Raw genomic sequence first — 24,830 nt, 5'->3', positions numbered from 1 at the left:
CACCATTCACACAAACAAAAATCCTCCTGAGTCAGTGGGGTGGCACATGGGGGCCTGTCTTAATCCTTTATCCAAACATGCTTAGTGAGGGCTTTGGTACCTCTTGCTGATATGAATTCTGTTAAACCCCAAATCTCATGGACATCTATTTTTACAGGTGTCAGTTAACCTTTTAGGTTTTTTCCTTGTTTGTTTTTTTTTTTTTTTTTTTTTTTGATATAGTATATAGCATAAAATATTCTCTGTCTACAATCAGGGCATTTTGATAGGGTTGACATGGAATAATGAAAATGAGTGCTTAGGAAATTATTTTCATCCTGACAGGGAATAAGCGTAACCTTCTGAGATGTTATTTTAAATTATTTTAGTCTGAAAATAGAATTTTAAGGCTTTCACCCAGAGCGAGGGCAAAGTAGAATATAAGCATCCTATAGTGCAAGGGTGTTCTGGAAAAATCTCACTAAACTCCCACTTTCTAACAATTCACAGACATTTTCTAAAGAAAAAAAAAAAAAAAAAAAAGTCTGCAGTTTGTTCAAGCTTTTTTTATATTGCCACAGTATAAATGGAAGGAACATGAAAACAGCATACATTTTTATTTCCTTTGAAAACCACCTCACCAGCCTTCTTTATATATGCATGCCTTTAAAATATTCAGTACTGAGAAAAAACACATGCAGAGCAAATATGGCAGTGCTTGACATTTATTGATATATACAATATTTATAGAATGTATATTTATAGTGCTTGACATTTTTTATATATATATATACATACATACATATTTCTAATCTAAATGTGTTGCATCTGTCCCTTTAGGGTGTTACATTGTCCTTATTTGTGGTGTCTTACCTGTGTTTAATACCACATAATTTCCACCAAAGTATTGGTGTAAATTACTCACTTTAATGGTGTCCTTAAGAAAAATACAGGGCACACCTACCCCACTGTTGGAAAGGTGCTGGTGTGTTATAATTGTTAAACAGATCGATTTTGTATGAAATTCAACACCCAGATATGCATATACTGAACATAAAACATAAAAAGAAAGAATCGAGCTTTCTAGCAGACTAGAAGAATACGAGCAATTAGAGGGAAAAAAAAAAAAAAAAAAAAGGCAGAGGAGCATGAGGGGAAAGGAGCAACAGTTCTGGTGGAGGGAATGAAAATCTGCAGGCAGGTGGGGTCAGGACCCTGGAGTGTGTGCGTCGTAAAGAATAAATGGCGGGAATCTGTGAATTACAAGTCTATAAATTAATTGCAGGCTTCTGGTGACATTGCAATAAAGCACACTAATGAAGATTGAGTAGTTTATGATTTTGTCAGAGCTCTGAAAAATTATGTGGTTTATAAACTGCAGAGATACTGGTGTTTTTATGTGAGTTTGTTGAACAAATTATACTAGGACTCTAGTGTAAAAAAAAAAAATAAAAATTAACATATGAATGTGATTCCATCTTATTTTTTTTTCCTTTGGGTTCTTCTTAACCAAACAGCTTGTCTCCTTTTCCTTCAGCCATACTTTCAATGCTGATTCTTCATAACTTGGCCACTAAATTGTCTCTTTTTTTGTATCTCTACTGTAAGCAATACTGTTTTTTTAAAACCCTCTTGATCAGTGGCCTAGTTACCAATGTTCCCTTATGAGTGCTGTTTTATCTGAAAAATAATCTACAAAATTTCCTTTTGTGTGGTCTGGAGACCCTGATATAACGTCTGTCTGGCCACAGAGCATGAAGAGCCCAGCCTGGAGCGTTTCTGATCCAAGCCATCTGAGCCTTTTCGATAGGAAATTAAGCAGCTAAGTTAATCAGGACACCTCATCAGTTTTAATTTGCACGCATTGGGTTTGATTTGAACTGGATCAGGAGCTTCTAGGTATCCTAAATTATTAAATATATGGCAAACAAGAGACCAATCTGCAAGAGGAATAGAGAAGATGGGGCACGGGAGCAGGGCTGGAGGGGCCTGGGGCTGATGCTTACTGAAGTGTAGGTAACTCAGCTCAAAAGCAGAAACAATTGCTAAAACCCAAGAAAACGCTGACATAAAAACTTTTCAGTGTTACTTTGATCTGCTTGGTTTTATGCATTATATGCAGTTTTTAAATAAAATATTCTCTTTTTCTTAAAAGTATCTCTACCGCATTGTGCACACAAGTTTGGAGAGCACTCAGGATTAATTGGGAGTGTGTGATTGAAGACATGATGATGTCTAGGACTCTGCCTTCATTTATTACCAAAGCTGGAAACTCTCTTGTCAATGAGGCAAAAAAAAAAAAAGGGAGTTTTGCATTTAAGGTGATGAAATGCAAACCCTGAAGAGCACAATTGTATCCATACATCTGCCATAGTATTCCTACCGGACACGGGTTTGGTCACTTACGCCACACATTCATATGTTGCAACAGTTTTCCTCATTTTCTGCATCCCCAGTGAGACTTTTTGGTTTGATGTGCAAAACCCCCACATTAGTATACTGAGTATTGTATAATAGAGCCTGCTCTAAATCATACCTAACTGGACAAGAAAAAGAGGGAGCTACTTTTGCCCCTTCACTGATAGCTTGGCTCGTAGCACGTCTTAGACTCCAACTCCTATGAGTTTAAAAACATTTGTGGATCGTGCAGGTGTTGTAGAAGTAGGAATGAGATAAAAAACCCCACTGGGAAATTAAGAATTTTGTTTGCAGAGAAGAGTTTTGAAACTAGAAAGCATGAAGCCATGTTCTAAATAGGAAGCTTGAAATAAAATCCTGAATTGCTTTTCTTTTGGCGAGCGGGGTCCTCCTGCAGTGCTGAGGGAGGCTGCAAAGAAACAGCATTTGATGGGGTAATTGAAGAATAAGCTGTAATCCTTGTAAACCTGGGGTCTCAGTGAGGGATGTGAGGGCGGCCTCAGTTCTAACATTTCTTAGTTTCTGTGCAATTTATTTTATAATCTTCACCTTCTTTTAATTTAGAGGCGTTTTTTTAAATATTATGGCTTTATAAATATTATAATCAGACATTGGGAATGATGGCTCAAGAAATACAATTGGATTTTCTGTCTGAAATGATAAGTCATGAATGGTACTTAGAAATTAATCTATTCTGGCTTCCTGGCAGCTATGGATATTCAAAATGGAGACTGTTGTTCCCCTACAAAAATTGTGACAAAATGTACATGGGCTGCTGAGGTCTTGCATGTGTTTTTTCAATACAATGCGGGGTGGGGCTCATTAAAAATTTGATGTTATTAACTGTTTTCCTCAAATTGCTTATTTCCATAATCCTAGTATTACAATAATGATGATATTAAATTAGCATATCATATAGCATACTGAAAAACTATGAATACATTATAGTAATACAAGGCAACAGATAATTGCTAGCTTAATAAGAATTCATTTTCAGCAAAGATAATTCAACATTTTTCTTCTTCCAATCACTAAGGGAATACTTCCTAGTTATTGATTATCTGCTCATCTTCTATAAACCCAGTCAAAAGACCTCTTTGATTATATGAAAATGTCTCTACTCTAAATACTTCTAGCTTGTACCTGTATGTGCCTGTCCATATGCTGACTTATGGGACCTTGTTATGTATGCAGTTGGCATCTGATCCTTCGAAATGAATGAGATTTTATTACCCCCATACTCACTTGGTGAGATTTATATGTATATATTTTGTTATACATAAATCTTATATATCTCCTAAATTGAGGCTTTAATTCTTTAATTTGGCAGAAAAAAAGTTAATATCAACTATTGACGTGTATTTTCTAAAATAAATGCTTTCCCTAGTATTTAATTTTTAATAGGCCCAGGGTTAAAGAGAATAATTTGAATTACAGATATGTTTTCTATTTATGTCTAATATTCTTCAAGTTCATTGAAATTATTTACTTGCTAAGCCTTAATTTATATCTACTCATTGCCACTTTCATTTTTTCCCCATCTTTTTTTGCAGTTCCACCATGGTTTTTAATTCGCCCTTCAAATCTTTATGCCTACGAGAGTATGGATATTGAGTTCGAATGTGCTGTGTCTGGTAAGCCTGTTCCTACAGTGGAATGGATCAAGAATGGAGAAGTGGTCATACCTAGCGACTATTTTCAGATAGTGGTAAATATCTGGCTTTTACTTATGGAAATTGTTCGTTTTTTTTTTTTTTTTCTTTCTTAAACTAAATTGTGAAATGTGTTCTGGTATTTGATCCAGTCATTGCCTTTGTAAACATACTGGTCTTCCCAAAAGATGTGGAAGAAATTTTGTTTTCTAATACCAATAAAGAACATTGCATTGAGATGTGTTAGGTCAAGTACCTTGACATTGTCTCCTAGTTTTAGTGATAACTGAATGAGGTCTTTTCATGGAGAAGTAACGGTGTTAGGTTTGACTCTGAGTTGCTGTTAATAATATTGTTCACCATGTGTTAGTGACTTCCCTTACTCACCACTGCTGTTTCTGAACAACAATAATAGATCTCCAAGGAAATAGTACTCAGATACAGGTGGTTAAGAATGATAAGGGTCATTTGATATAATTTCAACTTTTAAAAGAGAACTGTTGTGCACGCTACCCAAAGTAACATCCCCATCCAGGAATCCCATCTCTTTAAACTTAAATGTCACTATTATATAGGCTATGAATTTATGTTTTGTTTTCTGAGAGGGTTGATCTAGCTGGTTTCTCATGAAAGTGGTCTCACTTGTAAGTGAGCTGAGGCATTGGGACCACCCCTGAAAACTTCAGCCACTGTGAAGATGTCCATAGGCCACGAGGTGTGGCTTAGTTCAGCATGTTCTAATTTTTTATCTTGTAACAAATTATATTAATTATGATCATATCTTTTAATTACCTATTGCACAAAAAAAAAAGGTTCTTTCTAATGTGGTTTTCATACAAGATAGACTTATTCCACTATATACAATAGTAAATTCAACCTTTTTTTGTATATCATTTCTTATTAGAAAGCAGCCAGAAGCTGTCCAAAGAAAAGACATCTCTATTGCTGTTACGGCTCTGTGGTGGAAAATCATTTCACTTTTTAGTTAACGGAGGGTATATTTCAGCCATAGCATGCCCCTCACTTGAGATATTTTACCCAGCTTAATTAGTTTCTGCTTTGTGGTAACAGAAGTTAGAAGTTAAATCTGTTTCAAATGAAGTAGTCATAGAATGACCTTTTCTTGAGGATCTCCAGGCCTCAAGCCATAAGGAGGGTTTGACCTTCAGAACAGTATCTGTTCAAAGTTGCAGAGTTGAAAGTTCTCTTACATCTCCCCTGCAGCAAAGGGCCAAGACAAAATTCAGAGCCCTGATCGAGTGATGAATGTAATTTGGAGTTTAAGTCTTGAGGTGGTGTTGGATGGACTCTGTGCAGGGAAGTGAATTCACCCTTTGGCCGTAGGCACCATCAAACAAAATGCAAAGACCGCAAGGTGTCAAGAGATTCCTGATGCGAGTGCTTACGATTACATCCCTCTAAGGACCAGGGCTCTGTGAACTGGAGCTGAGATTACGTACACAGTGCTATGTTTCACAGAATAGCTGTTCTGGAATGATTTTATAATCCGCATTCACTTTGAATGGTGTTTTTCTAATTAATTCTCTCCACTTCCTTTCTTTCTCTTTTGCTGTCTCTCTAGGGTGGCAGCAACTTACGGATTCTGGGCTTGGTAAAGTCAGATGAAGGTTTTTATCAGTGTGTAGCTGAAAATGAAGCTGGAAATGCACAGGCCAGTGCACAGCTAATCATCCCAGAGCCTGGTAAGATGCAAAGGACATACAGAATTGTAGATGTAATTAATACTATTAACATAAAAATCCCAAATGAGCAGCTACTATTCTTTACTCCTTCTTACTTATCCAGCTGGCTGGCTGTAGTTAAAAGCGCGTCCGGGCTATCAGATAGTTTGAGGCATTTTGTTCACTGGGGCAATTAAAAACACTGGCCTTGTCCTAGAAATTACTCTGGAGGCCAACTAAACCTTCATGAAAAACCAACAGCAATGTCTTACTATCTACTGGTGGAGTCTATCCTGCTGAAATATGAAAAAGTGACCACAAATGAGTGAGGTGGTGGAATAAAGTAGTCTATAAGCAATAGAGAATTATATTGTACATAGTTCTTCATTAAGCTGGTGTAGAACATTTGTCTTGTGGAAAGGGGAGAGAAGAAAAAGAGAGGAAGAAAAAGAACAGTTTGGCAGTGGGATATCAAGTACAGCCAGCCATTGAGATCAGAAAGTTTGTGTCTACATGCTGGAAGGATGATTTTTTTTTTTTTTTTCTTGCTCTGAAATTAATAGGTGTTTGATTTGTTTGATTTTATGGACTGCACTGTGCAGCCGCATAAGTGTTTACCGCTTTATGGGTTTTTAAGTAACAGAAAAATGTCTTCATCTTGAGCTAGATGATATGTAAAACATGGATAAAAGCCTTTCGAAGTTTCTGGGTTATAAATGATTAATGACCTGCACTAGGCTGCAGGCTACACTTGCTATTTCTCATGGATTACAGCAGTAAACTGAGAACAAGAGAAAATGCTGAAGCATTGTTGGTTCTCTGATTTGGACTGGGAAGAGCAAAATCTTGGTAGCCCATAAATATTCAGTTGAGACAGCCTTACTGAGGTCAATTAACCAGCCTGATAGCTTGTACCATAGATTTTTGGGGGGAACCCTTTGAAAAGTTTCCACACAGCATCAGTGTGAAGTTTTAAAGCTTTGCCAAAAATCTGGCCTTCTGGAAATAGAGAAATAGGTATGGCCATGGTCCATGTTCTTGTTGTCTGCAGTAGTCTGACTCTTAAGGACTCCTGTCTGAACACTGAGCAGGGATGTTTGCTGAGATCCATCAGAGTTCAGTCCTGTCAGCTGTCGTGTTATGAGCACTGTTGTCCAGAGTGGCTGTAGGCAGTGCGGAGGGAGGTGGCAGTACCACCTGGCCATAGCTGAGATCAACTTGTAGATGTAAGTGAGGAGGAAACATCCCCGGAAGCCACAGCTTCCCAGTTTAGAAAGTCCTGTCTATGCAATACTTAAAGCAAATTAAGATGGGACCGGGCCTAAGGTTTCTCCCTCCGTTTTCTGTTTTGGTCCCAAACGAATGGCTGAACATGGATTTTGCACATGTTTGAAGCTCACCTCCCTCTTAGTCCTTCTCCCTTGTGAAGCACCTCCTTCATAAGGAAGATGTTCTCTTTCTTTTCTCTCCAGTGCCTGGAAACAAGTGGAGCTTTGAGCAAGTAGCTACTGGGGAATTGTCAAAGACCTCTCAGTCCCTCTTTCCCTTTCCCCTAGACGCTCGTGCCATAGACACTTTTGCAGCCATGAAACTGTGCAGCTTAGTGGGAGATCTGGGAGGGGATTAAACAGAGAAGAAATGTAATGTTCGTGGAGTCGTTAGTCTTATCCTCCTCCTGCTAGTGTGACCCTCCAGCCCCAGCTCCCTCCTTGCCCAGCTCCACAGGGCTAATTGTCTAACCGAGCATGGTGGTTGGGTATTGGGATCAAGAGGCAGATATTTCTGTGGGTTCCCACTTTCATACGTGCCCGCCACATGGTGCAGTGCAGGATCCCTCCAGGTGAGCATTTCCCTCTGTGCAGTCACCAGAGGTGATGATGAGGTTACCTTCCCCGAGGGACAAATGTGAAAATGAGAAGGCACTTGCAAACTAGATTTCCCTGATAGAAGAAATGTCTATGTGATATTGAGGAAGGCTGGCTGGGATCATCATCCCGCTGAGAAACAACCTGCACCACATCAGATCCCACTGTTGGGAGACGCGCAGTTTTTTCGCCTTTGCTTTTTGTTTGTTTTCTTTCCGCTTTCTTGTAGGCTAAATCTCACATTCAGTTTGTGCACTTGAATTATATTTACATGCATGAACACCTGAAGGAAACAGGACATCTCCTACTGTAGTGGCGTTTAATCTGGTGCTCGGATCATCCTAGGGGAAAATGGATAACTCGTTGCTGCTCCTAGCTAGTCATTGCAAGTGAAATGCTGTCAGAAAATTTTATGCTCTGTGTTGGTGTTTATTGTGTTTGGCATTGGATTAAAATTAAAATAGAAGAAAATGAAAAGAAAATCCTAAAGAGCTACAGGACACCATTGTAAACTGTCTCCATTTCCCTTTTTAAATGATGGATTACTTTTTTCTGGCTATTTAATCAGATCTTCAAACAATGCCACTCCAGTTCCTCTGAGATGAAGGGAGGGCCAGCATGCACAGATGGTGGAGAAGCCAGCTATAAATACAAATAAAGTGGCGGAGCTGGCTGTGGTGGGAAGAATGTAACCCTCTCTGCTTTGATTTTTTGGGCCGGGCTCATCACGGGTCTGGTGCTTCAGCTTGATCTCTGCGAGGCACCATCGAGTGGCTGGGGTCGGGCAGGGACTGCCCCCCTCCCTGGGCCAAGAAACAGCTCAGCAGAGCCCACGCTTCTTCTTAGCATGCTTTTACGAGAGCCCAGTGAAGTTTCAATGTACTCATTAATAGCTATCATCTCCTTATGGAGCCGTTAATGTGGAAGGGGTGTAAACGGAGGCATGTTGAAGGCTTTTCTGAGCTTCATTTTCCTGAAAAACAGGGTCAGGTAAATCCTTTATTGAGCTAATATTTTGTCCTACCAGTGATTTCTACCCCAAACTTAAAATAATAAATTTTTAAACTGTTTGTTTGTTTGTTTTGTGATACAGGTTTTGCTTTAATTTTTGCAAATAATTTGGAACATTCAGTGGGTTAAATATATTGTGTATGTGCTGTTTGGGAATTTTGAAACTTTTATTCAGATTGGAAGGTATAATCAGCCTGATTGCTCCTAATACCATTGTTGCTACATTCATATCCATTGCTGACCACCAGTAACTGTAGAGCCTGAAGTAGCAGCACATAAGTTGGCGTTAAAGCAAGTATAAATGAGCTCAGACTGAGACCAAATACACCCCTTGTAAAGGCTGGGATGCTGAACTGGAATTAGACAATACTGAAATGAGAAGTGAAAGTGAAACAGGCTGTTGGCTCCTGCAGATAATAGCTTCCACTTTTAGTATTCCAGATGTGGCTAGAGGACGCTCAAAACTGTTTCGATATGGGTTGCTTAGACTATAAAAAGCCAACAAGATCCCTGAGAAATATAAAATTTCTGTCCTTTTAAACTGCGATTATGACTGGAGAGGCATTGTACTTAACAGTGCATTATGAACTAGAGTAAAGTAAGTGACAATAGATGGTCTGCAGTACACGCATTAGTCAATAAGCTGAAATACATTTGTGGATTCCCGCACACCTGGGGAAAAGACACTCAGGAATGTTTCTTCTTTTTCCTTTCTTTCCCATTAGCAACCATTTTATGAAGAGATTGCTCACCAGTTCATAACAAGGAACAAAAAAAAAAAAAAAAGGGAACTTTAAATGCTTCTTACTTCTGTAAAAACAAAGCAACCAATGTGCCAGATTTACGTATTTCATCAGATTTAAGTTTTCTCATCATCTTCAACACACAAGTTTTGGGTTTCTTAGGTCACTCTACTGTTTGGCTTCTCATTCTACTTTCTAGCTCTGCTAAAGAGTGATGGACTTTATAACGTCTACAGGAGTGTGTGATCACATTGAGCAGGTACCAGGAATAAAGCCTACAATATACACTTCTGGTTACATGCACTGGAAAACAAATTCTCAGCAAGAAAAAGCAGATGAAAGAGATCTTAGCTGACTGTCTTATTTTTATAGCCGTATAAAACCTGTTATTTGCACACCTAGAAAATGACTAGAGAACAGTGTGGTGATGAGTGATGGACATGCATAACTTCAGATGAGGAGCCTGTCCCAGAGGAAAATCTTCCTATAAAGAACTCCCAGACAGTTATTTGCTTTATGCCGGTGGCTTCTCACGGATGATCCATCCTTCAGATATTCATGAGATGTGTGGAGGGATTATTTTATTCTAGCAGGTGAAAGATCAGATAAAGACAGCCTTGAAATAATCAACTTGTGTACATGGTAGGGTAATTATTAGCTACGTTCCTGCAATAAATTCCTTGCTAGGAAAATCTTCAGTTTAGGAAGGCATCCTCTCCCAGAGGCTGTTAAAAATGCTGTAAATCAGTCTTTGCTCTTGGCATTGTAAGCAGTAGCTAATTTGGCAAGCAGAGCAACAAAGACAACGATCTCTTAGGCAGAATAACTAATCAGTACCTGGGCTGTTTGTGCTGCTGCGCAAGGAGGGGACACCGCACCAGCGTTAATTGAAGAAGGGATTGCGTGCCCATCCACGGATGATCTCCAGATGTTTGAGGATGTCCAGAGGTGGATGTTGCAGGGAGACAGGGAAGGGTACAGAGAGCTGAAGCTTGTGGGGGGCCTGGTCCTGGTCCTCAGTGGCTGGTCCCCATCGCGCAGGTGTTTAACTCCGAGCCCCGCTGCTCGGGCTCAGCTTTCTGTGCCATTCGCTTTGTCATTTTTTGTCACGTGCTTTTTCTTTCTTTTTATTTCTTCTCCTTACAACTTGCGTAGCTCCTTCTCATGTCAGGTTTTCAGCTTAGCAGCTATAAGATTTAACATTTTTGCATGTGCAAGGTCTTTGCAAAGACTTTGCATTTCTGTGTAAGACGACTTAGATTGGGAAACCTGTGAATTACTTTTCTTTGTTAAAGAAATGGGGGTTGACTCAAATAATTTTCAAAAACCTTCCTCTTCCTGAATTCCTATTACAAAAATGTTCTCTGAGGCACCATTTACCCTCCCTTTATTATGATAAATATTATCCATAATTAGTCATTCTATTACTTATTATTTATAATTATAATATAGTATTATTTATAGTTGCTTCCCCAATAAAAAATCCCACAAAATAAAATCCAACTCTGTGCTAAGAAACTGAACTAAAATTGGCATTAAAACTTAAGCTTTTTAGTCCTTGCCAGGCTATTTGAAAACCAAACCATGTACATTAATCTTGTTTATGTTTAGCCTTAAAATTAATCTGCAATAAAGCCCATGATTTCAAATATCAGGAAAAATGGATTTTTCTTAACAATTGGTAAAACAGTGAAAAAGTACTGATAAGGAAAACTCTTTATTGGAAATTGTAAGAAGAGTTTGGGCAGATATATCTTTGTGCTAATAATCCTGATCCTGCCTTTGCAGAAGAAACTGGAATGTGCTGTCTCTGCAGGCTGCTCTTTATGCCCTGGGTTAGAAATAGCAAATTTCACAGAGCTACTTTGCATTGTGTAGGCAGAGACAGAGCAGGAGGAAGGAGTGAGAGACTATTTCAAGATCCCACTCATAAATTTCGGAGTAGAATTTTTTTTTTTTTTTTTTTTTTTCATTTTTTTCCCTCCAGCACAGACTGGTAGTTCTACTGGGGTGTGGTAATGTATTTATTTTCTGAAGGCTTATTTAGTCACATGTTGCAAGTTATACTGACCATAGAGACTATAAGTAAGGGTGTGGGGGCAAATTCCTGCACTGGACCAGGAGGCCAAGCTGAAGGCTTGTTCACTGACTCTGGTTTGGACATCGCCAGGCAGCTCTTGGCTAGAAAAGCTATGTTGGATGGTGTGCAGTGTCACTCTCCATCGCAGACGGTTCTCCAGCACCATCTGAGCAGACTCAACACCCTCGAAGTCTGTTTGTAGCTGCAGGAAGGTTTCCCCTGCCATATCCTATGGCATGCATCCCATCTCTGGTATTATGCTATACAAGCTGCACTTTGCTGAGGTGTGACACAGCCCGGAGTACTTAAGAGGCTCTGAAGTGAAAGAAATCATGCAAAGTTGTAAATAGGCCTTAGGGATATGAGGTGTAACCTTCTGTGGGATGCAGCTCCAAGGGTGGAGTGCGATGTAGCCCAGACATGATCATTTGCCCCCAGAGGTGAGGTGGCACCCCAGCAGTGGGGGGCTGTGCCTGGTGGCCCTGGACCCTGGAGGTATTTAATGTACTGTCTCATCACCCTGTCTGGAGCCCCACCACTGGTGATGGCCAAACAAGTGCTTCAGGGGAAACCGCTGGCAGCAAAAGGTGTTAAAAGCACCTGATGCCCAGGGATGGGGAGAAGAATAACCCCCTGAACCATAGTGTCATGGCTTTTTGTGTTGAAACAAGAGATTTAATGTCCTTATTTTGGTATGCACAACTGGTAAGCTGTTCACGTTTATTGCACTGCATAAGCAGTAATAATCATGATAATAGTAAGAATAAATTTTGTTTATTTGCTTTTATGGTGGTCTTTGCCATAGTATTATGTCACCTTACTGGGGATTTATAACAGATGTATGCAAAAATGCAAAATCAGTGGAATATTTTTCAAGTTAAAAAAAAAAAAAATGGTATATAAAGGCCGAGGTGCTTAGAAAGCACCTCCAGATAGGCACACTGAAATGGATTATCTTGGAAGATTTTTGGAGCTTCCATCTTTGCAGGTCTTTAAGAACAAGTTAGGTAAACATCTGCCATAGATACTTTCAATCTGACCATGGGGTGTAGGAAAGGGTTAGTTGGGTTCGTGTGATCATGTCTGGTTCTGTTTTTCACTGGTGTAGTGAACATTGCTCGAATCTCTGGACTGTAACAGATTCTGGAAAGATGTTAGAGATACTTGATCTTGTCTTGAAATGCTGATGTAAAAATTGGTGTCTTTGCTCTGTAAGAGCTGTAGTAATTTAAAAACGTGGCAGCTGAGCTTCGACACCACCACTGTCTCCTGTGAAGCTCAGGAGATGAGCATCTGCACTAGAATCACTCTGCTTTCTCCCAACTGAGTGAAATCGCAGCGCAGGCAAAATTTTGAATATTTCAACAGTCAGGGAGAAATTCATCAAGAGGTCTGGGAAGAAGAGCCATATGAGAGTGTGGTGAGGTCGGATGTGTCTCCTCTTATCAGTGGATGTATTCCTATGAAATGTCAGGTATTCTGGGGTGAGATGTTTCTCAGCCACCTTGCTGCGTGTGAAAGACCTGGGTAAGGTGAACAGGATGAGTTTTTATACACTGCTTCAATAGGAGAGAGAGGATAGCAGCCCAGAATTAATGGTCCTGTCATAAGTAGGAGGGGGTGTGCTTGTAGCTTTCACAGGTCCAAGGTAGGAAGCCGCTGGACCTGGACACTCCCCATCCCTGTGGAGTGCTGCTGGTGGGGGGCTGCTGTGGGTTTGGGACTGCGTGTGTCTTGGCACCACTAATGTAACCCCAGTAAGGTGGGTGAACACACCAGTGCCTGGGGCGGGCAGGGAGCAATCAGGGTTTAGGTGCAGGTTTGTATGGCCAGGGAGAGAAATTCAGGTGAGCCAGGAGCTCCTGGCAGAAATTTGGGGAGCTCTCATGCCTTCAGCAAGGATGGATGAGTGCAGGACTGGAAGACTGAAATTTAGAAGCCAGCTTTGAAGTTACCTTAGTCATCTAAGGTGTCAGTTAGCCACCTAAGAACGTTTGTGCTTCCTGAATCATTTACAAATGTGTTTGTGCTTTCTTTAAAAAAAGAAAAACCAAACAGAACATACAATTAAAGAGTGATCCGAGCACAAAGGTTCTTTAAAGGCATGATAGAATTTTACCGAAAATACTGTGGAAACTATTGCATGTAAGAGAGAAAGAGCTGTTGTCTATACTCCAGCAGGAACACAACTATTTGTTGTATAATTGTAGTTGCTGTGTTCTATTTGTATTAAAATACATATAGGATAATTTGAAAAAAAGACGAAGAAGTGTAATAATCTCCTATAATGCTATTAACCATTTAAAATCCAGCCTTACCATGATTTTTTTCTTCAATAAAGGATATATGTTGATAAATAAGAATTATGGGAAACTGGAATACAATTAAGTGGTGTTAATTAAAATATCACTTATTGCATATTAACTTTACATGGTAATGTCAGAATAATCACAAGATAGAACGGATAACTGCACAATTAGTTCAAAGACTCTGAGTTCTGTTAGAATTTAATTTCTCGGAATAGCAGAACTGAAATGACTATATTATAAATATGGAAAGTGATGAAATTTTTAGTCCTATATGAGTTTGGTGCAGGAAACTGAATATAATGACTTCATATAGGAAGTCTAAGTATTTTATTTGGTTTGTGGGGGATATGGGTTTTTTTTAAACAGCAAAAAGGAGATTTTGTGTTTTCTCCAGTATTGTATGAATGACTGGGCTTGCATACCAGAAAGCTTAATTTTTCATATAGTAATCTGAGTGCAAAGATGACAGGTTTTCATGAACAGCTCATTGCAGAGATGCTCATTCGGGTTTGGCATAAACTCATCATTTTATGTTTTCACGAGAGCAATGCACCATATTACACAATGAAGTAATGATGTAGAAAAATCCATAAGTGGTGCCGAGTCAAATTCTGAAGGAGCCGTAATCTGAGGCGAGGTCAGGCGAGTCCGAGTTCAGGCCATGGGCTTCTGCAGCCACCTGGATCTAGCGGTCGTGCGTCTGCTAAGCCTCAGCTCTGCGTGGAGCAGCCCCTCTCTTCCGCTCGCCAAAGGCCAGTGGGTATTTCTTCTTCCCTCATTTGTGAACATCATACTCCTTGCAACTTGAAAGAAGTTACATACATATATATATATATATTTATATATGTCTAAATATAGCCATATATCTATGTAATTGCATTTCATACACGCAAAGGGAAAGAATCAATGTGCATGTGTTCTACATGTGAAAGTGGTTTATTTTTTTTAACATACAGTGTTCTTGAGTAGACTGAAGACATAACAGCCTTTAGTTTCTTTATTTTAAAGGTATTAGAAAATTAAAGCTTTAAAGAGGCCTTAGATATATTAATACACTCAATTTAAGTAATAAAGAGAACATTGTTGGCAGCTGATCTTGCAAATGTGTGGAAAAAAAAGAAACCAAATGAAAATTGAGGGATGCTACAGACTGCAGCTCCTGCAAGGAGGCCTGTTGTCACTCCACTGATACTGGTGGAAGGGGATTTACTGTCAGGAGAGGTGACAGCACAAGTTTCAGAGAAGCCATGGCCGTCCTTGACCCTACATGTAGGCTTTGAGGGTTGGCCACAGGCCAGTATCCTTCTGCCCTTGTGGCTTGAATTTCAACAATTTAACAGAAAGTTGGTAGGGGCCTCTGCTGGGCTTTGCAGGCTGTGTAGGCATAGACTTTCTTCCTTTAAACCACCTCTAAAGAAGGAATTGGGGAAAAATTATGAAGAAAAACGTTAGAGAGGAAAGACAGACCAGTGCCTAAACTGCTAGTCTGACCCTGGTGTGACAAAGGTTTTGTCACAAACCTCCCAGTAACTCACTGGGATGCCTACCAATCGCATGAGTTCAATATTTGCCTGTTTATCAAAGGTGTCCTAACGAAAACTATAGAGACCATGAGGTGTTCATATGTTCTCTAGCTGGACACTGGCTAGGAATTTAAATTACTTCAGAGTTGTTCACCCCTGTAGGGCTGATGTCCTCCTAGCTTTGTTCATTTGGCCGTGGATATCTGGGAGTTTCATCCCACTTCTGACTTCGCCTGCCACTTCTCAAGCCAGAGAGAGATTAAATTAGTTAACACCTCTCTTTGTCATCCATTTCCCCATTTTTACAGGTGCTCATTTTTTCCCCTAAACATAACAGTTTCCTTTAGAAGTGTAGATGAAGTTACACTGCAGAGTTCAGGAGTAATAAGGTCAGGAGATGCATTGTCTGCAGTCCTGAGCGCCGATGGGTTTTTATATGTAGTGTGCTCCCTTGTCACCTTCCCAGCAGAAACCTATTTGCTGAGCTGCCATTTGATCAACGATAAGAAAGGGTAAGAAATGGCTGAATGTGTTTGGTTTATGGGGAAACAGCAAATTAATCTTTGGGCATATTTGTCAGTGATACTAACTTTCTGTCTTTGCTCCCCGAGGGGAAAGATTTAGGGAAAATAACCCCCAAATGCATAGACTTACATGTGGTCCTATTTGAGAAACTGCTAGGTATTTTATTAGTTTTGCTTTTATTCATATGTAGAGCCAATGGTACAGGGTGATACATGGAGCACATGCATGAGATACAAAAATGTGCTGCCAATATAACTCTGAAGACTAGAATAGATTGATTTCATTAGCACTCAGAGTTCCAACAATAAAAGATTGTGAGCTTTGTCATCCCTGTGTACACGTGTTTGCATGTGCCCTCCTATGTGCAAAAAGAAATTTTTTAGTGCTGCAAAAGATGGGTCTGGGAAAGATTAAGAGAAGGGGCAAACTTTGGCCCTTTGCCACCTGGAATAAAATCAATTTAATTCACCCTGGCTATCCTTGTTATAGTGTTAAATATAGACTAAATAGTTTAATATGGATTTATATAATGAGCTCACAAATTGATTTTGTAGTGCAAGCTCGGTTTAGAGTTTAGGAGTAGACAGGCTCTTGTTAAGATCAAAGCAGTGCTCCTGCCTTCTGACACTGCTGAGCATGGGCTTGGGGGCAAAGATGATGATTTTTTATTTAATTCTCTTTCTTTTGGTTCTGATGTTGATTCAGACCTATTAGGACTTTCTCTGTATGTCTGTTTTACATATGTGGGATCAGAGAGTAATAAGGGGAAAAATCTAAAACAAAAAAAAAAAAAAAACACACAAAAAAAAACCCTTGTGCAAGCTCATAAGGGAGGAAGCAGGCACATTTTTTCAAGGAATTCAAATGTCTTATCTGAGTGACAATAGGAAAAAAAAAATAAAAATCAGGCTTCTCATATTCTCCCTCTTCCTCTCCTCCATCTCTTCCTTCTCTCCCATTTTCCCCCTTCCCCCATTTAGGAATAATTTCATGCCCCTTGTTTAAACATTAATTATTTAGCTCGAGTGATTTGCTAATAATTTGCAGAATGATATTTCTTGGAAGTTTAGGAGGTGAATCCCTGAGATGGTGCATCTTTCATCCACTCCTTCCCCTGTCTGGCTCAGTGGCCTTGGTTAGATGTAATTGTAATTGGTGTCTGGCTTGGGATGACACTGTCAGCCTATCATTTCAGGGTTTAGAGCTGTACGTTGGATAGCCAGATTTGTAATTATAATGTGCTTTACTCCTATTTATATTCAGCAGTGTTCTCTCCTTGCTGTTCCTTTCACTGGCAGTGGAAGATTGGGCTGGGGAGGGGATGGTGTGAAAGCAGTGAGAGCCATTATTTGTTCAGAAAACACCCTGAATCTCTGAGGAATAGAAGGATAAGGTGAGCAGCCATCAAAAGTTACCATTTACTGTCCTGGGGCATGTACTATGGAATTGGTCCTGTCAAAATTGTATGTGCTGGCCCCTCCAGCAGGAAAAAGTAGAATTCTCCTTGCTTGGGTAGCTGGAACAGTGTTACCTGTGCTGCAAGCCAGCACGGTGCCCCAGTTAGGCTGCTAGGTGGAGGATTTCTTTTACAGTGGTCTCTCAAAGATTATTATTTAATAGTCCTGTTTTCCTCAAACGTATCTACTTTCAGTTGTAGTTGCAGTACCACAAATAGATATTTGCAGAAGTCAACGACTGGGGACTGCTGGAGCGGAGATCAGGATCAATTTCCATATCTACTGTAATTTTCCATGCAACAGTAGGAGTTAATTTTGAAAAGGTCTGAGGGTTTGATTAGGTAGAAAAATTCCTGCTGGCTTTGTCAAGCTGAGGCTGCAGAGCTGACTGTGTCTCTGGCCAGGACAGCGTTGGTTTGTGCAGCATTTCAGGAAACCACTTTGCCAGCAAATACGGAATTTTTGTGTTTGGGATATTATCCCATCAGCCTGTTTGATATTTTTCTTACTTCAGTTTAATCACATTATCTTTATTCACTTTGAAGGGTTTCTCTTTCTCATAGGTCTACTTTCTACAAATTCTTTAATGTAATTATATTTTCCCCAGAATCGCATCTGTAGCCATCTCATGCTGTGTATGGCAGCACTGTCTTCTACCTAATGGGATTTGAACCTATAATCCCGTGAGAGGTGTCCTAATCCTGCTGTGAATTTTTGGGTGAAAGGTGTTTCCAGTTAATTTCCTTTCATATTCATAGGGCTCCTGTCTGCAGAAAGGAACATTAGAGCAAAGACTGGGTTCACAAAATTCAAACATTTCTCTATTGAATTTCCTAAAGTCCTGCTAAAGAGTTATTCCTTTGCCTCTGTTCTCTAGTCTGGTGAGGAGTTAACTATTTTATACTACTTTATACATGGGACAGCTTCGATGTGAGGAAGAGTCTTCACCTCCCAACAGCGCAGATCTGCTTAACCCATGGTAAGGGTCTGAACTGACACGAAGTTCCAGGATTTCATCTATCTAGATTTTTAATTAATTTTAAAAATGGCTTTAAAAAAAGAAAAGGGGGAGGGGGGGAGGGGGAAGGCGTGCTGGGTAGGAGGGGTGATGGCTCTAGAAGCTTTTAAAGCATGTACAGAAAAAAGCAAGTTTGTAGACATGAAAAAAAAAAGAATAATTTGCAAAGAGAAAGAGTGGAAAATAATTTCCTTTGGTCCCAAACTAAAAATACATGTATTTCTGTCATTTCCATCCTTCTGTAACATCATCTGTTGAGAAAGTAGGGAGGGAAGAGAGCCTGTCCTTGGGCTTTCCATAACGCTTTCTGCTTCTCTCAAGTTTGTGACGTCTCTGTGGGCAGAATCTTTTAAAAATCTCCAAAATACTGTATTTAGAGTACAACTGCTCCACAGTTTCCTTTGGCACAAGGGACTCTCTGACAGCCAAGTGGTCATTCAGAGGTATGCTAGCTACTTACACCTATGCCATGAAATAAATGGAGAACCGGGTTTGGGGACACACCTCACAGAATGGACACAGGACGTGGTGCCCATTACTGATGGGTGATGAGCATCCATCTCTTTGCAGGCCCAGAGCCACAGTTCAGAGCAATGCCTTGGTCCCCTGTTGTGGTTTGAGCCCAGAGGGCAACTGAGCCCCATGCAGCTTCCTTTTCCCTCAGGAAAGGGAAAGAGAAAATAAAGTAAAAGGCTGAGGAATCCAGATAGGGTCAGGAAGGGGTGGCTCACCCATAATGGTCACGGGTAAAAGACAGACTCGTTAGGGGAAGCAAAAAATCCCATCACTTTAATTCAAATGCTGACAAAGACAGCACTTAACAGACAAGGTGGGACAGTGGGAAGTGCCACCACATCCCAAACCCCCTTCCCCCCCTCACCCCTCCCTCCTCCCCAGGCTCAGCTCTGCTCCCCATCTCTCCCCCTCCTCCCCCAGCGGCGCAGAGGGCAGGAGATGGGGGTCACAGTCAGCTCCTGCTCCTTCCTGCTCGGGAGCTGGGGGGAACACCGCACAGCCCTCCCCTGCTCCCCGGGGCTCCCCTCTCACTGCAGACAGTTCTCCACCAACCTCCTCCGGCGGGAGTCCCTCCCCACGGGCCGCAGCCGTTCCCGAGCTGCTCCGCCGTGGGTCCCCCCCAGCGTGTTCCAGCCCTCCCAGCGCCGAACCACCACAGTGGGAGCTGCTTCTTCCCTCAGAGTCCCGGCCTCCTTTAAGCGCAGCCGCCTGTCCCGGGGTGGGCTCCTCCACAGGCTGCAGGTTGGCTTCCACTCCACCGGTGGGTGACCTCCCTGGGTGGCAGGGGGTGGCCCTGCCATCTCCCCACAGGGTACAGGGGGCTCTGCTCCAGCGCACCTCCCCCATGTCTTCCTCCTTCCTTCCGCTCTCTTGGGTGTTCATCCTTCTCGCAACTCCCCCTCACGACTCCCACTCCTCCTCCCAGGTTCTCCTTCTTAAACACATTATCACAGAGGCACAGCCACCGTCGCTATTTGGCTCGGCCTTGGTGCAGAAGTGGGTCTGACTTGGAGCTGGGGGAGCTTCGAGAAGCTTCTCACGGGGGGGCACCTCTATAGCTCCCTCCCTGCTACCAAAAACCCCACCACACAAATGCAGCACATCTGATTCTAAGGATCTCAGTCTTTGAATATCCTTACATTTATCTTTTTTTTTTTTTTTTTTTTTTTTTTTTTTTTTTTTTTAATTAGGATTAATAGAATCTTAGATATCCTTTGTTTACCTCTAGTTTTTGCTTTGGGGTTCTTGGTGGGTTTTTTCCCCTGTTATTTGTAAGTTAGCATACATCAGATTTTTAAGTGATTCAGAGATATTAACAATTTAATTACAGAAAGAGTTGACAGGATTTTTCCTGCCAAAAGTTAGTGTCTGTCCTTCAGGTGGCAACAGCTGTTCACAGCAGTTGTCAGTTAAAACATCTACAGCAGTGGTTTCAGGTGAATAAAGCAATGTTTTGCTAATCCAGTGTTGTGGAAGCACAGAGAAGAATTTTGAAGCATCTGTCACAGCTGTTAACCCTGGAAAGAAGCTGTAATAAGGTAAAGAGCCTGAGAATCAGGTGAGGATGGGTGCCTTTTTGTAATTATTACAAGAAATAGGACAATTAATGCTGTGGTTTGCAAGGGTAGGGCACAGAGAGCCTGACCCTGCATCCCCTGTGCAGGTGATGTGAGACTCCATTTTCTCTTTTATGGGGAATAATCACTCTGGGCCAAAACATTATCTGTCACGTGGAAGTAAAGGCAGATGGAACCTGTTGAATTTAACAGCTTAATTAGAATGATGTTTAATTCTATCAATTCCCTTCAGCGGCCGTGATTTTCCCTCAGTGGTGCTGTGTTTGGGATATCTCCCCGCACACCAGTGGCAGTGGGAAGTCCCCTTATTCTCCCCACACACCTGGAGCCCAGATGCGTAACATGAAGCAAAGTCTTTGCTGCAGTATCACTATCAAATCCAATCATTTTTCAAGCCAGATTATGAAACAATAAAAAACAAGATAATTTCTGTTATCCATGACCAGATAAAAGTATGTATCTAAAATCATAAATTAAAATGAATCCTCTGTAAAACAGCTTTGTGTGAAAAAGCCAAATTGCAGCATGAGAAGCGACATGGTTGGCAAAATGAATCAAATTCTGTTGGCTCTAGTCAGCACTGGCCAAGCCTCTGGATGAAATCTGGTCTCCAGTTTTGAGCCCCTCACTGAAGGTGCCAGAGAGACACTGGAGAGGAAAGCCATGTGAAATATCAGAGGGTCAGAAAGAGAGGAGAAAGATCAAAAGAACTGGGAGACTTCAATGTAGGGACTGAAACAAATGACTGGGAAGACACAGGGTCCCAGTTTGCAAATTTACAAGCAGTAATGGGAAAGTCAAGAACATTATTTGCTCTCCAAACACCACTGCAGAAAGCAGGATTCAGAGCACCTCAACGCCCCAACTCGTCCGATGGTGAGGATGGCAAAGCATCGACGTGTTAATGCTGCTTCAGGACACTGTGTCTGAGAGGTTATGGCACCTCAGTCACTAAAAGTCATTAAGAGCAGATTTCTGACAAACATCTGCCAGGGTTCAGTTGGTACAACTGTCTGCCTGAGGGCAGTTGGATGAACTTAAGTAAAATACACCAAAAAAGTGAGAGGAAAAAACAAAAATAGTAACAGGGGACAAAAAAGATACTGTTAGTTAGGTCTGTCTTTCATCCAGTCCCAGGACCCTTTGCTATACGTGTTTCTTAAAATTCAATGATGGCATATAGCCAGTCTACCCAGAGGAATTATTCTCATTTCTGGCTTGAATTATTCTGTTGTGAAGTTACTCAAAATTAAAACAGCTCTTTTGGATTTCAACTATTATGTTGCTTATTGTATTAGAATATGGCTTATTATATTTTACTACTATTGATATTTTTGCAAGACTATATTATTGAGCTAGCTCTGTGACATTTATCTTCTTGTGTAATTGCCTAACTCTAGTAAAAATTGAAATCAACTTTCTGATATCCCAAAATTAAGATATTTTTCTAGTATGTTGAAGGCATGCTTAATAATGCCAACTTTATAACAAGCTTTTTCACAGAAATATAAAGCCATATAAAAATTAATGTTGCATACGTAATATTGTATATTTGCACTACTGTGGTTATCCTGTGCCTTTCAGTGCTGAAATCCCATTAAGCCTTGCCTTCAGCATGAAAGGGGCAGCTTTATGTTGAAATCTGTACATAAAAAAGAAAACGTTGTTCTCTAAAGGGGGTTCAGGTTAGCCAGCAGTTTAGTCACTTTATCTGGTTTTTGTTCATAATTAGTGCAGGATGGAGAGAAATGAATCGGTTTGTGCTGTGACGGATGTTTTCCCAAAGCAAGGAGCTGCTCTTCTCCGTTGGCTTCTCTGGAGAAGTGGAGGAGCAAACGGTGCCGTTCAGCCTGGCTGGCTTTGGGAGCGGAGCTGTGCAGCCCTGACCCCAGTACGTTGGTTTGGAGGAGACAGTTTTAGCAGGAAAAGCCCAGGTTTGCACGTGGCTATGGACAAGGGTGGAGCAGGCAGGATTTATTCCACTGTCTCTGGAGCAACACATGTTCCCTTGTGCACGGGCAAGGAGTGACCTCTTCACTCCCTTGGGTGTGAGGCTTTGGCCTGAAAGTAGTCCTTGGAGGAAAAGTCTAACAGCAGGATGCCTGCCCACTGTCTCTTTTACACCAAGGAGTTTCAAATGCTTTACTTTGTGGCTTATTCTAAACCAATCTTATTGCTCCCTGTAAAGTTTGCAAGTTGCCGAGTGGTACCAGGTGGGATATTGTGCCCCACAAAATGTTTGCCATGGAAACCAACCCTTTTCATCCATAAATGATGCTAAGTGTAGTCCACATTCATCTATGTTGCTGCGGCAGAGGGAGGGGATGTCAGGCTGCAGAGTATCATGCGTGTAGTGCCCCATCCCTGTCTTCTTTCACGGGCAAAGGGGGTCTCCTGCGATGGCAGCACCATCTGCAGTGACGAGCTCTGGGGGGGGGACATCAGGTTTGGGGGGAGGAGGTGGCCATGTCGTCCCCCTGGCACCACAGGCACCCCACAGCTGCTGTTACAACCCCCTGACCGCATTCAAGGGGGCAAGGGACTACTGTGGTTTTAATTTTTCTGCACAATGATCAGTCTTGATTGGATTCCAGTTCTGGGCAGGGAAGGAGGGTATTACCTGGCATACTTCTCCCCTCTGTGCTCTAATATCTGCAACCCTCCCCTGTCTATGTCAAACAGCAGACCAGCTGTGAATGCACTGGGATGTGTTTTCTCACCCTTCTGTTTTTCTTCAGCAAAGTTCTCCCTGGCTCCAGAAAATCTTCCAGCTCCAGCCATCACTTTTTCCCCCCTGTTTGCACAGCCAGCATCGCTGTGGCTGTTTGGCCAGGCCAGCCAAAAGAGCTGTATTTACTAAATATGTGCTTAGTGTCCCCATTGCTTTTCAGAATCCCTCTGTGTGCCACCACTTCTCTGCCGCTGCATCCCCAGCATCTCATTGTACTCTGGGTCAAGGCCTCTTGAGCCTTAATAACTTCTCTGCTTCACCATCCAATATTATTAAAATATACTTAGTATTCAGGGATTTAGATCCTGACCTTCTATAATTATTGACACCTATTTAATTTCTCCTTTCATCCATGGCCAAGCCTGGTACAGCTGCTATGGCACATGTATATACATCATTGTTGCCAGCACAAGCTGATTGGCATTCATGCTTGAGTGTCTTTTTATTTTCTCCTTGGATGCTGGGAGCAGCCTGAGTAGCTCGGAAACTAAAGAGCTTCATCTATTAGGCGTGACAGATTTGTATTCAGCGGTAAATGCCTGACCTTGCTCAAACTCCCTCATCCATTCCCATCATCCCCTCCCAGATGAAAGATTCTGCTTAACTCCTGCTTCCTGTCTGTCTCCTTGGAAACGGGGACGAAGCGATGCAGCCTGAGAGAATAACTAATAAGAAAACATCTCTCGTGTAAGAATAAAAATGCATTGTGAAGAAAGGCGCTCGCTGCAAGCCGACAGGCGAAGAGCTTTCAGGAGGAGGTCTTTAAAGGCAATCAAACATGAGGAATATAGTTGTGTTACCCTATAGCAAAACAGGCTAATAAATGGGCTGAAATGCCAACGCCCTTCTGCTGTGCAACAATACGTTTGAGCTTTACACTTCCACGTGGGTATGTAATGGGGTAGAGCACTTGAGCACTAAAACTTGTGCTTCAGGGTTTGGTACACCAGCTGGCACGGGGGAAACCCCGTGTGCCCATCGCCTGCCATCGCTGCCCTGCCCTGCCCTTCTCTCCCTGCAATGCTTTGTTTGGTGTACCTCTTTAACCACTCACTGTTTCTGGGTTTTGATGGTTTCCCAGATCGGAAAAAAAGTTTTGACTTCCGAACAAGTCTGAATTTAACCTGGGAACTTCTTTAGATTCTGCTTTCTGGAAAAAACTGCTTTGTGGTGGTCTGCTGCAGTGGGAAGAGTCAGCCGTTGAACTTGCCAGCAAACCACTGACCTCCTGTGCTGCACGCTCCGTCGTGGCCGCAGTCACTAACGTATGCCCACTAACGTGGGCACTACCTGTGGGCTTTAACAATTCTCTGGTAGACAACTACAGAGGTTGGTGTGAAGTTACCGACTTGCTGTGCTGGCTGTCTCCAGCGTTGAGCCCATATTTTCAGCTCAGCTGTTGCACTGGATCTCCCATCCTGAAGAATCCCGGGTAATAGGCATTAGGTTTGGGGATTTTCCCACAGATTTGCATTTTTCCATGTTCTGTATTTGCTGCATGTGGTTACATGCTGCACTGAGATCAGAAATCTCCACTGGTTACCTCTGTGTCAATCTGGAAAATGTTTGTATAATACGCATATATATACATATACACAAATGCACACAATTCTATCACAAATTGACTAGTTCAGTCCATTGTTTCAGTCGATATGTTTCTATCTTGACTAAGGTTGCACGAATTCGTGAGTCCACATCCCATAATGGAGTACCCATGGCTTATTTGTTTCAGAAGGGGTTTTTT

The 24,830-nt window shown here is 41.5% G+C and overlaps 1 protein-coding gene across 1 annotated transcript in view; it reads left to right on the top strand.

Moving 5' to 3' along the window:
- Positions 1–24,830, top strand: part of DCC (DCC netrin 1 receptor) — a 592,838-nt gene that overhangs the window by 357,229 nt on the left and 210,779 nt on the right. Inside the window, exons 6-7 of the mRNA XM_042804693.1 lie at positions 3,951–4,105; positions 5,632–5,752. Coding sequence (XP_042660627.1) covers positions 3,951–4,105; positions 5,632–5,752 — 276 coding nt within the window. The remainder of the gene's footprint in view (positions 1–3,950; positions 4,106–5,631; positions 5,753–24,830) is intronic.

The sequence above is a fragment of the Tyto alba genome, unplaced genomic scaffold (genome assembly GCF_018691265.1).
Source record: "Tyto alba isolate M040663 unplaced genomic scaffold, T.alba_DEE_v4.0 Super-Scaffold_42, whole genome shotgun sequence".
Taxonomy (NCBI): Eukaryota; Metazoa; Chordata; class Aves; order Strigiformes; family Tytonidae; genus Tyto; species Tyto alba.
Note: the sequence above shows the minus strand (reverse complement) of the source record. Positions and strands in the feature narration are given on the sequence as shown.